Source organism: Echeneis naucrates, chromosome 9 (genome assembly GCF_900963305.1).
Source record: "Echeneis naucrates chromosome 9, fEcheNa1.1, whole genome shotgun sequence".
NCBI classification, from domain to species: Eukaryota; Metazoa; Chordata; class Actinopteri; order Carangiformes; family Echeneidae; genus Echeneis; species Echeneis naucrates.
The window spans coordinates 12,594,557-12,608,574 of NC_042519.1; the positions used below are offsets into that span (position 1 = coordinate 12,594,557).

The 14,018-nt window shown below is 40.9% G+C and overlaps 1 protein-coding gene across 2 annotated transcripts in view; it reads left to right on the top strand.

Annotated features, from left to right (window-relative positions):
• The first annotated feature begins 12,340 nt into the window (after positions 1-12,340).
• The window catches only part of unc5ca (unc-5 netrin receptor Ca), a 167,902-nt gene continuing 166,224 nt past the window's right edge, over positions 12,341-14,018 (top strand). For both annotated transcript variants that reach the window (XM_029510806.1, XM_029510807.1), the window contains exon 1: positions 12,341-12,588. In XM_029510806.1, the coding sequence (XP_029366666.1) occupies positions 12,450-12,588 (139 nt within the window). In that variant the 5' untranslated portion in view covers positions 12,341-12,449. The remainder of the gene's footprint in view (positions 12,589-14,018) is intronic.

Consider the following 14,018-nt stretch of genomic DNA (forward strand, 5'->3'; position numbering starts at 1 on the left):
AGCTGAGGCGGTATCAGTGACCATGAGACGCATTTGCTCATTTGCTTTGACAAGGAAGACTGAAATTCCCAGATCTGGAGTTAGGGTTGTCCACCACAGGATTTAATTCTGATCCAGTGATGTTAAGGCTCCAAGGTGATGTGATGTTTGGGAGGAAAATAATGTAAGGCTTCTCATAGTGAGCATGCTGCTCTCAAAAACGTTCTGTAAGCTGCAATTTCCTCTGATGGACTCATGACTTTCAATCTGGAATGCTTCAGTGTTTGTAACTCAGGAGTTTTTTCATTCTTAACTGAGAACTAAGGATACCAAGTTAAACCGTGTTGTAAATTATATCAAAAAGAAATTTCCATAAAAATTGTAGCCCTGCAAGTGATAGAACCAAGAAAAGGAAAGTGTGGCATAACAATGCGTTCAAGGCAATGCACAGCATATAAAAATGAATGTAGATATAGAAAACAGTGGAGCCAGTGTAGGTGTCTTGATCCTGGAGTTTATGTAATGATAATCAGGGATCAAAAATAGGTCAGATTGAAGTCCTTGTGAAAACTTGCCTGATATATTATCTCAGATTTTATTTACATTTTTTTCAATGCATTGAGATAGCCTTCCTAGTCAATGTCATCTTTTCAGTAGGTGTCGACACTATGGGACTTGACTGAGTGTGGAAATAAATTCCCTATGTTGAGTAAGACATGTAATTGACTTACATGTTTACAGATGAAGGCCTTTCACGAGCACTGCATGGTCAAAAGTCAATATATCAAAAGTGTGTGGCGCTCTGGTCTGTAATTTTACTGCAGCCTTTAATGTCATTGGTAATATGTTTTTCATTGCTCATCTCCACTGTTATGTGTTCTTTAGCTCTTGATTTGATTGGGATGGAAGGCATGCAAGCTGGGCCAACAGAGGTTTTAAGAAATTGCAGGTGCTGATGTTGGATGCACACTAAGGAGAAAATGGGCAGTTACATGTGTTTTGATACTTTGGATACTCCTCTACTCCTCTCCTTCACCTCTCTTCAAACAGTCTCATACTCGCTATCTTTGAGAGGCCTTGGTTACTGCAGAGACGTCTGCTGATATTGGTGCAGCTGCACATTGACGAGGGCTGAGAAAACAATAGTCCACGGTTCCCTTGATTGACCTTCTCTGAATTAAAGAATATAGAATGACAGGAAAAGAATAACGAATTAAGTGCTGCATATTGTCAAAGCGTTACATTGTTAGATTGCTAACTCCACAGAACTCAATTTGTTGAGGGATATTTTGGAAAGACTAGATGTCAATTCCTGTATTCTGGTGTCTGGTGCCTCTTTACAGGTGTTTTGAGAGTTTGATCTGACCAGACTGAGAGATCTAAGGGTACATTATTCATTCTAGAACATGCGCTTCAACAAGAAACAGCAAAGTCTGGGCAAATCTGGAGGATACCACCCGATCCCAGCTGAGACAAAGGAGTGTTTTCGTGGTTGTCGTGCTGGTGCAAAGGTGAAGGCCAGGAAATGGAGATATAAGCCCTTTCTGCTATCTTTCGTCATGGGAAATATCAACTCTCTGCCCAACAAACATGATGAGATGGAGATATTGGTGAAGACTTCAGAAAGTATACAGTGAGTGCAGCCTTGTGTTTTACTGAAACCTGGTTGAATCAAAACATCTCTGTCCATCCATATGAGAGTGAAGCCAGGTAGTTCCACACAGGAATCAGAGACACTAAAGCTAGTGGAAAAAAGGAGGGAGGAGGAGAAGATGTGCTGTCCAGATATTGAATTATTGGCAGTTGGTATGAGACCATACTATGTACCAAGAGAATTCAGTCTTATCATAACAATAGTTGTGTACATTCCACCCAAGGCAACTGCTGAAGTTCCACCTGAAGTTCTCCCTGAAACTGTTGTCAGGATACAGACTAAACATCCTGAGGTACTTCCATTAATATCTGGAGATTTCAACCCCAGCTGACTGGACAATGTTTTTGTTTTTTGTTTTTTTTATTCTATATTTTTATTTTGATTTTGATGAGCTCCTGACAAGGTGAATTTCCCCTTGGGGATCTATATATATATATATATATATATATATAGATCCCCAAGGGGAAATGTAGATAGATATATATATATATATATATATATATATATATATCGATCTATCTACATTTAGGAAAAACCCATTTTAAGACCAGTTCAGAGCCTTATCTAATAATATGCAGTTTGCTGAGTTAACTGAATGCTACCAGTGATGACTTACTGTCTCCTTAGTTTAAATAAACATCCTTATATCTGTGCTGTCCGGAGAGCAAATACATCAAACTAAGAGACTGCCAAAAAACTGAAAAAAAAAAAAAAAAAAAAAAAAAAAAAAAACAGCTACAGTAACAATCACGTGAAAACTTTGGTGAAGTAGCTTTTTAACACCAGTAGTGCTTGAACTTCATAATCAGACTAATAGAAATGGCAGGAGCGGCCATTTAGATTTTCTGTAAGTTGTCCTGATTAAAACAAAATGCTCTGATCATTTTGTTTTGATAGAGTTTGACCCTTAATTCAGCCACTTGGCATCTGTGACGACAAGCGCCAGCAGCACGGTGTGCACATGTGTGCCTTCATGTGCACGGCGATGTGCAGGAAGCGACTGGTAGCAGTGAAAACATGGACTAGAGCTGCATGAAGGATTGGTAATGAAGCACCCACACAGGTCTGAAAACAGCCGTGAGTGGACAGACTGGTGCTCTGATTATCAACATGGTAAAAGTGAGGGGTTGGAAGCTACACCCAGGCTTTAAATTCTTTTCAGATGGTAGATCATTAAAACATCAATTAATCTGCATACAACAGAGCAACCAGAGGCCATTCTTTGCTAATAAATGTAAGATCCATGAAGGATTAGCATGGCTAACTATGGAGGCTACATTAAAATTAAAGAACTCTAATTTATGGATTCTCTTCTGTTTCTCACCCAAATCAGATAAAAACTCTGTCCTTGAACTACATTTTGATGATACAGCTTAAGTGTTATTATTGTTTGTTTTATTTGCTGTTGAAAAAAAGACAAAAATCTTCCAGAGTTTTCGAGTTTGTATTGTGAAATTACTCGCCATGGGTAGCTGTTCATAAGCATCCAGAGTACTGATGTTTCATTAGATATGTTCAAAAGGAAACGGGAGACAGAAACGTAGCATGCAGGTGCACTATCAGGCAAAGAAATCAGATCTGCTGTTGTACTGCTTTGGACTTCACCTTGACTGGAAGTTATTAATGAACTCTGATCAGCTCTCCAAAACAGACAACATGAACAGTACACACAAACAAAGACTATCAGCAGTCGTAATCTGTTTTGTGGAGAGCGTACGGAAGTACGTTGCTGATTGATCATGAAAGAGCATCATCTGGTGTTCCTCATTGAGACTAATCTCTATTAAAATATTCTCCTCACACATGGCTGCTAAAAACATTTTTACACATACACACTAACATACCCACTCGCCCTTTCTACCCCCCCCCCCCCAACCCCATCTTTCTCTCTCTCTCGACCCGGCCTCTTATCATCAACTCAGTTTACTTTTTTTATAATTTAGATTCTAGAAACATAATTTACTCTGTGTCCCTTGCAGTCAAAAAGAGTATGCTGCAACAGCATACTCTTAATTATTTTTATTACATCAATATTGGTCACTGCAGGAATCACAGTTGTAATTAAGTGTGATTTGAAGTTCTGGGGGTGTGCATGAATTAATAATGATCTAATCAAAAAGCAGTTTGCCTGATTGCCAAGACATTAACACCTAGAAAGAGGAACGGAAGTGTTTGTGTCAGTCAGTTTGCTGTTTGTGGAGCACGTCTGCGTCTGCACATTTCCTTTTTTAGGTAAGGTGGAAGGGTTTCATTTCACTTCCGCCGTTTACTTTCTATTTTGTGTTAACAACTAGCAGCACGATGGGAAGCAGTTTGCTGAAAGTTTCAGTTGGACAGTCTGCTCCTGCAGACACAAATGAAGTGAAATGTCATTTGTTAAGGTGCCAAAGTATTTCTGTGGGGAAAACTGACGAGAGATGTCCAGAAAGTGATAGTGTAACATCTCTCTCAAAAGGCCAGTGTGTCTCCATGAACAACCAATTTAAGGCCATGATCAGTGTTTACGCCCCGTTACAGGTAAAGGGTAGAATACGTTGACCCTTTACAAACAGTTTAATGATAATTTGGACTGTGAAACAGTAGCACAGGTATAATGTACTTTTATTGATTAGTTTTGCTGAATCACTGCAAACATCTGATCTGAATTTTCGTTTGTGCTCCAATTATTTGTCAGTTTACACAGAGATGTTTCAACCATTTAGGTGCAAATGGTTTAATCAATTTATACATTTTCTTTTTCAGTTTGCTGCATATGTAGAAACAAACATTAAGAGCCAATGAAGAAATGAAGAAAAGAAGCATGAAGAAATGCTGTATAGATGTAGTCAAGTAATGTTAAATGCTGAAATGATAACACAAAACGCAGGCGACCACTAGAAAAGCAAAAAGCAGACCAAACACTTGTTAACAGATAATTACAATGAAGCCAGATAGGATGGAGCTCTTTGGAAAAATTACATCTAAATGAAAATAACAATTGCAAAAATACTACCTTGATAAACTCACACATAGTTTAATAACTTTAACAAAGCAGAGGATGATAAAAAAAAAAGTAGTTTATTTGAGCTTTGTCTCAACGTGATGGTTCAGTATTAACAATCTTTATAATTTGCAAGCCACACAGACAGGAGACCACCCACTGACCTCTGACAGGGTACCATATTCTGCTCTGCAGTCGAGGCAGATGGTGGGCGTCCAGTCTCCTCTTGCATGACAGAGCTGGATCTGTCAATTGGCTGTTGTATAACAGAAAATGTGGTTTGGCCGTGACTCAGTGTTGCCGTCATATGAGATTTCAAAGTCTTTACCAGCAGGTTCCTTTTCTTGATCTAATTTTATACTTTTGGTTAGAGGAAGAAAAGAACTAACAAGATTAACTGGTGACTGCTGGTGACACTAGTCCAGGAACTGAGAAACAAACAAACAAACAAACAAAAAAAAAACAAACAAACAAAAACATGAAGTGCCACCTGTTTCAGGGTCTCTGTGGGATGCCCTGAATACTTGTGTGCCTCTGCCTCCGACTTTGGTCTCCTGTCATGCACAACTCCAAATCCCTTATTTATATGGAGCTGTCCTAGAAAATTTTTTCTTTAAACAGAAGCACATTGTTGTTTTTTTTTTCTTGTTTTAAGAATTTTGAAGCTTGGGTTCATGATGAGAAAATGCAGTCTGTAAATAATAGCTTTCAACATGATCAGCCTTCTGTTCAGCATGTGCAGCAACAGGCATGAGCCTAGTGAAGCGTTTTCACAGACATGCCAACTTCAAGCCCCAGACCTGCTGGGAAATTGGTGCTTTCTGCACCACTTCCTTTGTGAGTCTCTCAGTGGCTGTGTTCTTGACTTCCAGTCTGCCATTATTAATGAGTGAGTTTTTCAAAGCATGTTCCAGCACGATACATGTAAAGCAGAAAAAAATATTACAAATTCAGAAGGAGAGGACATTCAACAGGTTAGTCACAGTTTTATCTGATGGGAAACTTGCTTCTATGTTGCTCTGTTGTCAGTTATGGACCCCTTCAATTCAGATGTTGGTTTGTGATAGTGCAGTGCTCATTCACTTTGAGTAAAGGGCTGGAGGTTTGACTGTAGATTCCTCATCAGCGTCGCACATCTCCAGTATAAGATCTGATTTATTCTACATCAGGCAATATCTAATGACGTGTGGCAGCACACGTCATTAGATTAACAGATCACTCTTGGATCCAAACTGTGGTTAAAAACTTTGTCCATGTTCAGTAATTAAAGGTAAAAGATGTTAATTGGCAACCATGATGCTTTCCTGCTTTTCCTCCATTTGCATGTTGGATCAATGAATGGTTAGGAGCAGTATCGCTGAACCGTGACAAACAATGCAGCAAACTTTAATCAAATCCCCGTGGAGCTCTCTTGTTGACAGTTTTGTTTATATTCAGTTACTCTCACCAAAGTGCACAATGTGTGTACTTAGAAGATGACTTTGTTGCTCACCTGCGAGCGTCTGTCTTTTTGTAACTTCGTGTCAACTTAGTTTCTCTCTCTGTTAGTTTGTCTCTGACTCTGTGTCCTTGCTTTGTTTTCTTTTTAATGTTAATAAATAGTAGTTTTCCATACAGTTCACACCCACCCTATTTTAGTTATATATAAAAAATACTACTTTCAAGCTTTGCCCTGCTATCATTGAGCTGGCGGGGTTTTATTGGCTTTCAACTTTAATTATCACCAAAGAAATAGGACGCATTGAGCCATGTCACAGCATGATGAAAATGAAGAATCCTACTTCCAATCAACAAATGAACATTGCATTGATTTTCCTCATGCTTAGTAATGTTTGTGTCTTTGGACCATTACACAGATTGTAGTTATGTAAACAAATAAAACTACAAAACAACATAATTTTTAAGATCAAGATAAAATATGGTCTTACTGCCTATGAGGTCACATGCTGACTGGGATTTTCAATTTAATTTATTGCAGACAGTGCATTTGTTTGTCTTGCTAAATCCCGTGTGTCTCTCTCTCTCTCTGTGTTTGTGTGTGTGTGTGTGGGTGGAAACAATTCAATTTGATGATACATTCTCTCCTTGTCTGTCTATCTGTCCATCTGTCTGCCTGGATAAATTTCTTGATTCACTTTTGTTCCCACTGTGATGTTGCACTCGGTGTACGGTGCACAGCGCAGGTCATACAGAGCCATCTAGGGAATGAGATTGTCGGTGCTCATCACCGAGCAACCGGCCGACCAACTAAAATCAAAAGTGATCTGAAAGGATTGATACTGAAGAAAGTGCGTCTTGCAAAAAGACCATTAACGGATGCACGCGCAAGCGCGGAACAGAAGCATGTGATTCCCAACTCTCATTTTCTCTGTCTCAAAATAACACACAAATAAATCCTCCTACAAACACTCACTTCTAGGTGCACCACCTGTGCCCCTCCTTTCCCTCGCCGCTCCTCTCTAATCCACTTGAATGTAGCTGGATATTAGATTAGAAAGTTATAGATGTGATTATTCGTCCCTGGGCACAGCCATCTATTCGCTGATTAAAACATGAACTGGGGGCCATTATGTAACTGCTTAAAGAGATTAAACTTAGTCACCCCCATGGGGCCCACTCTCTGTAGTAACATGCAATGGAGATAGCACAGACGAAGGCTCCCATGACAGCATCTTAGTGATACCTCTGCAGGTAGCAAGAAAGAAGAGCAAAAGAGTGACAAAAGACTAATGTGAGGAGAAGGGAGCCTAATAATATGAGCTTGTTGAGAGCGTAACTTCCCAAGGAACCGAGTGTCTTTTTCCATATCTCCAATTAGTGAGCTAGATGCCAGGGAGTGAGCAGATCCTATTTTCTAAAAAGATTTTCACATCAACTCCCCTCCCTGCACGCGTCAGAGGGATTTCTGCTTTGTTAATCTGAATATCCAGAGCAGATTTCAAACATTCACTTCAATGAATTAATCGACTCCTTCCAATATATGCGTTCTTTGATGATGAACTATGCCAGACAGATAGCCTACTCTTACACAACAGGGTCCTTTATGGCTATACAAAGCTTGCCAACAAAAACATAAGTGATTTTCTTCAATAGTACTTCATGTGCTGGCTGGACTTGGTGTGAGATATCGTCTGACCCAAACGACAGCCAAATTCTAAATTATAAAATCATTATAAAATCTTTGAAATTGAAATAACACTTTTTCTGCGATATTCTTTTGAAGCCATTTGGCTGATGTTGGAGAGATATGGGGCTGAGCTCTGTCTGGCGCTGCTCAATGACAGCAAACTTACTGCCCATTCAAGCTGTACCTCGGCCCTGACTTATTCATCCAATAGATAATTCAGGATTCATTTTGGAGCAAAGAAGTGCTTGGCACAACGCACCGCTCGTATAAATAAGATTTAGATTTTTCCAGCAGCCACCATACCTAACTTAGCTTAGCATAAAGACTTGAATCAGATGCTAACCTGTCTCATTCAAAGGTCTCTAAAAATCATCACATTAACACATTTTTGTGTAATCAGCACAGAAATGTAGGAAATGCTATGATCTTTGCAGATACTTTCATGTTACAGCTGTGTCTGTACCTTAAAATGTCCCTGTCATTAGCACTGTGTCTCTGACACGTTGTGTTGCAGGCACAGGCAGCTGATGGGAAAATGTATTCAGTATTCTACATTCTATATCTCTTTCTCTGTAATGATGATAAACATGAATAAAGTGATGCTGCATCGTCTTTGATGATCCTCACATTCAAAGAAAAGTTAGGATGGAGACAAAGTCATCTGGGAGCTTAAAAGTAGATCTTGTGGGCTCTGGCGCAGACAGAGTAACACACACCTACCCAATCTTTATTCTTTCAGTTTAAGTGGAGGCTTTATTCAGTATGTACATCTACAATTCACAGTAACGAAAACAGTAATCCAAACAATGGAAAGTGAGGAGGAGTTACCAGGTTCACTCTGAGCCTCTGAAATAACGGCTATATTAGGCTGTCTGTATCCAGAGTGAAGAGTTGGCCTAAAAGCCGTTTCAATAAAATCACTTTTGAATTGAGAGAAAAACCCGCCTAAGAAACACTCAACCATGCGAGAAGCTCTGTGAAGATGTACATATACTGCTGTGGTGCGTTGAGATAAATGCTTGATCTTGGTAGCATGCTAACATAAAAAATACAATGTACGAGCTTGCACTGTTGCTTGATCAAAGACATCAAAATTTCAATCCAATGATGACATGAGACTAAAAATACAGGCTTATCCGTCTGTGATGTTCATCCTGTACAAGCCAGGGAAAACTTCAGCCTGACAGTAGTTGAGATATTGCACTGATTCCTTTTGTCAGGGTAATCATTTTAACCGAGTCATATTTCGCTGGTTCCAATCAGATGTTGTACATTCGATTTTATTGGGGCCTTCAGCAGTTGAGATAATATGAGGGAAATGTGGACTAAATGGATCTAAATTGATTATTGATTTATGGTTGTTAAAATCCGTCGGTGGCATGTGGTCATAATGGTTTGACCGCCAGTCAATATCCCTCAGTATTCTGTCAGGCCAGTGAGAGATCGCCAAACCCCCGGCAACAATAGACAGAGGACTCAGGTGATTCGACTTATATTTGTAAGTCTGAGCTCAATCCACAGAGAAATTGTCAGACTTATCTAGCCAACATGGGGGAAAGACTTCTGTCACGACTTAGCTGACCAGCACTGATGTGACTCTGACTTGTTGCCTGTTTGTTACTGTTCGACATAATTGTACTATGTTACCTTAGCAAAGTTTTTCTTGCAGTAGAATGTTCAAGCTTGGCCGACTTGAACATGTTGATTCTCGGGAAATGATAAGGATTTGCACCACATATAGCGGTGTATGATTTCCACTTGTCAAGTAGCCATTTTAAACATGACTTAAGTCTCCCATTGGCAGTCATTGGTTACGTATGCAATGTGTATGTGTTGTACTACCACATGGAACTGTGAAACTTGCATTGCAGTTGACTGTTGCCCATGTAAGCGCTGAGCCAAATCCAAGTGTGCCATATGTTTCTTGTGTTACTTATTGCTTTCCCATTCCCAATAAAGTGGCAGAATAAAAAGGCTTTTACAGGTCCCTGTGGGTAGCAGCTACTTCCAGTGGTAGTCACTGAGCTGTGGGGCTGCAGTGGTGACAAATGGCACAGAGCACATATTTTACTATTGCCATTTACAATGCATGATCCAGGCTGTGCTGCTCAAATGACTGTGCAGTAACACTGTGGAGAGTTATGTTGGCTGGATGCATTCGTGCGCTGCATACACAGTCAAATATGAATTGAAATAATTTTGACTTTGCTCATTATTCAAAATAATATTTCGTCTTTTTCACAAGCACTCAACCTTTCCAAGGTGACACTGATTATATGTGTAGAGAAAAAAAAAGAGAGCGAGAAGATGTCCCGCATATCACTTCTGTACTCCTACAGAGATTATGTGTTGCAAAACAGAGAGTCTGATACTTAAACATCTTGACATCATTCACCATAAAAGAACCATAACAGGAGAAGAAGAGCGCCGTCGCAACATTTTAAGTAGTGGTGGCAACCAATTTTCCTTCTGATGGAAACATGGCGGTTCGATTACTTGATGCACTGTCTTGTAAAGTGAGCAGCGTTTTCTTGTCGTTGTAAATACAAATGCTGTGTGGGTGACCATCGTGACCATCAGTATGGCTGTAACACCACCGATTCCACAAAATACGGAATGACTCCTATGATCACTTCAGTGTTTACCCACTTCATCCCAAAACTCACATTTATTGAGAGAAAACTGATTTTTAGGTAGGAAAGTTTTTGGGAAAGGTAGGAAAGTTTTTTTTTTTTTTTTAACCAAAACTACAAACTACAAACATTTGATTTAGAGTGGATTAAATTGTAGCTTCTCAGGGTAAAATGTGATGCCTTTTTTCACCCTGCTAATTTCAAAACATTATGCTAGTACATTTCACTAAACAATAGCAACGGGGGGGGGGGGGGGTTAGGGGGGTTGTAACATATATTTTAAAAGCGTTACAACCATGCACTTAAACTAAACAAAAACATTTTTTGATTAGGAAAATTTTACAGCATGCCAAGGCAGTGGAAAAGAAAGACTGAAAGAGTTGTGCCTGCTGATGGTTTGTATTTTTTAAAGAAAAAGCATCTTTTTGGGTCTGTCATATCAGTGATGAAGGAACATGGGAATGGCCAAGTAAAGCCGAGCAAATACTGCTCCAAGCCACAAAGGTGCATTGTAGTATTCATTCAGCATTCATACTGTTAGGAAAGTTTGTTTTAGCAGACTCATTTACACACACAGAGTTTGTTTGAGTTATGGCCAGTCATACACACAGACAGACATTGTTCTGGATCGTTCTTTTTTTCCACCAGCACAGCTGTTTTGAAGCATATTGCATGGTGTACTGCTTCTTTTGTCTAATTGTGACTCCTGTCCCTCGCCTGTTTTACACCATGTTTTACAACAAATAGTGCTCCTTTGCTGCAACCTACCCCGCCACTGGGGCAGGTTGCAGCAAAGGAGCACTATTTGTTTGACATCAACACATGAAGGTCTGTGATTTCCCTGGAAGGGTTTTGTATAGGTGCCATTTGTGGACAAATGTGGGTATGTAGTATAAAAATTTCTAAAGGCCGAAAATTCAGTGAGTCCTGGCGGAAAAAGTGTTCCAACCATACCCGGTGTCCCCTAAACATGCCGGCTCCTTCCTGCACAGTGTCTCCAAGAAAAATAAAAAAACAGCCATAAAATGATGTCACATTTATATACCTCTTTGCTGTTTCACAAGCCTGCGTGAGTTTGGTTTTTTATCTCAGTGTTTTTGCTGCAATAAACTGGAAGGAGAAGGGGGGGGTGGGGGTTCAGCGAGGCGTTCACGGCGCATCCTTGTGCAGGTTCAGTGGTCTTGGCCGTCAGGGGGCAGACATCGGTAGGCCAGCAGCTGGAGAAACGTGGCTCCCTGTTTTTTTTTTTTTTTTTTTTTTTTTTTTTGCTCCACACCGGCAGCAATTAGAGACACAGACTCTCATACGTGTAAGTCATAGATAGATACAATAAATCAGGGAGTCACAAACAGGTCGAGACACAAACAAGTCTCAAATAAGCCCTAAAAGCCACTTTGAGATGGGAAAAAAATCCTCCAAAGTAGAAACGTGTCTTTCTCTGAACTGCAAAAGTGTTATGATCTTATTTTGAGCCTTGAAGATGGAATAAGGAGAGATTGTTCTTCCTCCTAAACGTGTCAAGCCACAACAATATCCCATTTCAGAGATGCTGTAAAAACAAACAAAAAGGATTCACATATTTCATGAGGAAGCTTTTTTTTAATTATTATTTTCTACCTCTCATTTGTAACGTTAAAGCGCGGCGGAGGAGGGAGAGGAGAGAGGGAGAAGACTGAGTGCTGTGGCTGCTGGAGGGCGGTGGCATTTCTGTCTCTGCGTAAACGGAGTGTGGAGCAGCGGAGAGCGCACGGAGCGGAGAGCCGAGCTCAGAGCCGACACCAGCAGTCACCGGACGCGGTGCCTCTTCCCACAGCCTCTCTTCTACCTGCGTTATCTTTTATATTTTACTTCTTTTTGGGGGGGCGGGAGACGGACATCGGGACTAGAGACTATATCCACCTTCTACCCACCTTTGGGTTTTTTTTTTTTTTTTTTGGACTTATCTTGTGCTGGTGGAAGCCGGGGGGTTGTTTGTTGTTTGTTGTTGCCTTTGGTGGTGTTGCTTTTGGAGGTGGTGGTGGTGGGGGCTCTCATTTATCCCCCCACCGTGGACCGAGGAGGAGTTGTGCGCTGTTTATGCGTTGCCGCCGGCCGATGGGGAAAAGTGGACAGAGAAGGGGAATAGGACGCGGGGGCTGCAGCCTGCTGAGGATGTGCGCCACGCCGGGGATCCTGCTGCTCCTCCTGGGGCTCACACAGCCGGGAGCCGGCCAAGGTAAGGCGGGAGACCTGCAGAAAACACCCCCGTCTCACTGTTGTCAGGTAGCAGAAGCGGCTCCTGTGGAGGAGACTTTGTTTTCAGATTGAAAGGTTTAAAGGTTTGAAGCTTGACGGTGCTGTTCCCACAGCTGGAGGACACTGAGCATCGCTTTACCCGGCCACAGCAAACTGAGAGGGACAAACTCCCAACTCACGTTTCCCCACCAAATAACCCGCTCACAGAGGAAAACCGGCGAATTGAGTCCGGCTGGTTGCTCTGAAGGGTCAGGATGCAGATAATCTCGGAGATAGATAGCAATTTGACTGTGAAAACTCCCGAGCAGACACAGAGGGGACTTCAGGTCCCTGGCGGAATCCAGTAATAACGTGGATTTATTTGTTTGTTTATTTATTCGTCCGGACTGTGTCGTTTAAAAAAAAAAAAATATATATATATATATATATATATATATCAAATGAACATGAACATCGAGGCTGCAGTTTAGAGAGAGGGGAAAACTAAAAAAAGGTGAAGGAGGACTCGGAGTCCAGGACCGGAGACTGAAGTCTGATCGAGAAGCACTTCGCTAAATAGAAGCGACGCTTCACTGCTCCGATTGGAAATTTGATCAGAAGTCACAAAACATAGACACACACACACACACACACAGACACACACCTCCGATTAACACGACTCCGCTGTCGAGATGAGCTGCAGACATCATGGATGGATTTATTTAAAGATGAAATGCCATATAGATCATCATCACCATCATCATCATTATTATTGTTGCCCTGTGATAAAACCCAGAGGGAGAAAGAGAGGGCGCACACAGTGGCTGTATTAATCCCACACAGTAAAAATGATTAGCTGTTGTATATTCTCACTACACGCCCCAAGTGAAACATAAGGGGGATATTGAAGTGATATTTCTACAGAGCGACGCTCAGCCACAAGAAAAGGCAGCGGTTAGTAGGCAGATGGAGCTGGGTCACAGACTTCAATAAGCAGAAAAACTTTCCACCACCAGGACATTTTATTTATTATTATTATTATGATTATTTTTTTTACCCGGTAAGCGATCTGTGTAATAAGCAGCTCCTCGGAAAGGCTGAGGGGAGAGATGGTCCTCTCTCTCCCGCTCACCCTCTCAGTGACCTTCTCAGGCAGAGAACTTCTTCCCTGTTAATGTTCATCCAAAAAAGAATTAATGGCCAACTCTTCTGTTATTTTAGCAGGCGAATTATTTCACCAGCCGTTCCCGTATATACTGCCTCAGCAAACCAAGATTGACCTTATGGTGGATTTTCATCCCCTGTTAAGTTTAATGTTCTAATATCTTATTTGGATTCAGTGAAAATTAGGCCTTTCCACTCCATTGTACCGATGATATTCCACTTGAAAGGAACTGAGAGGTAGTCCTGGCAGTAAACTTGGATCAACTT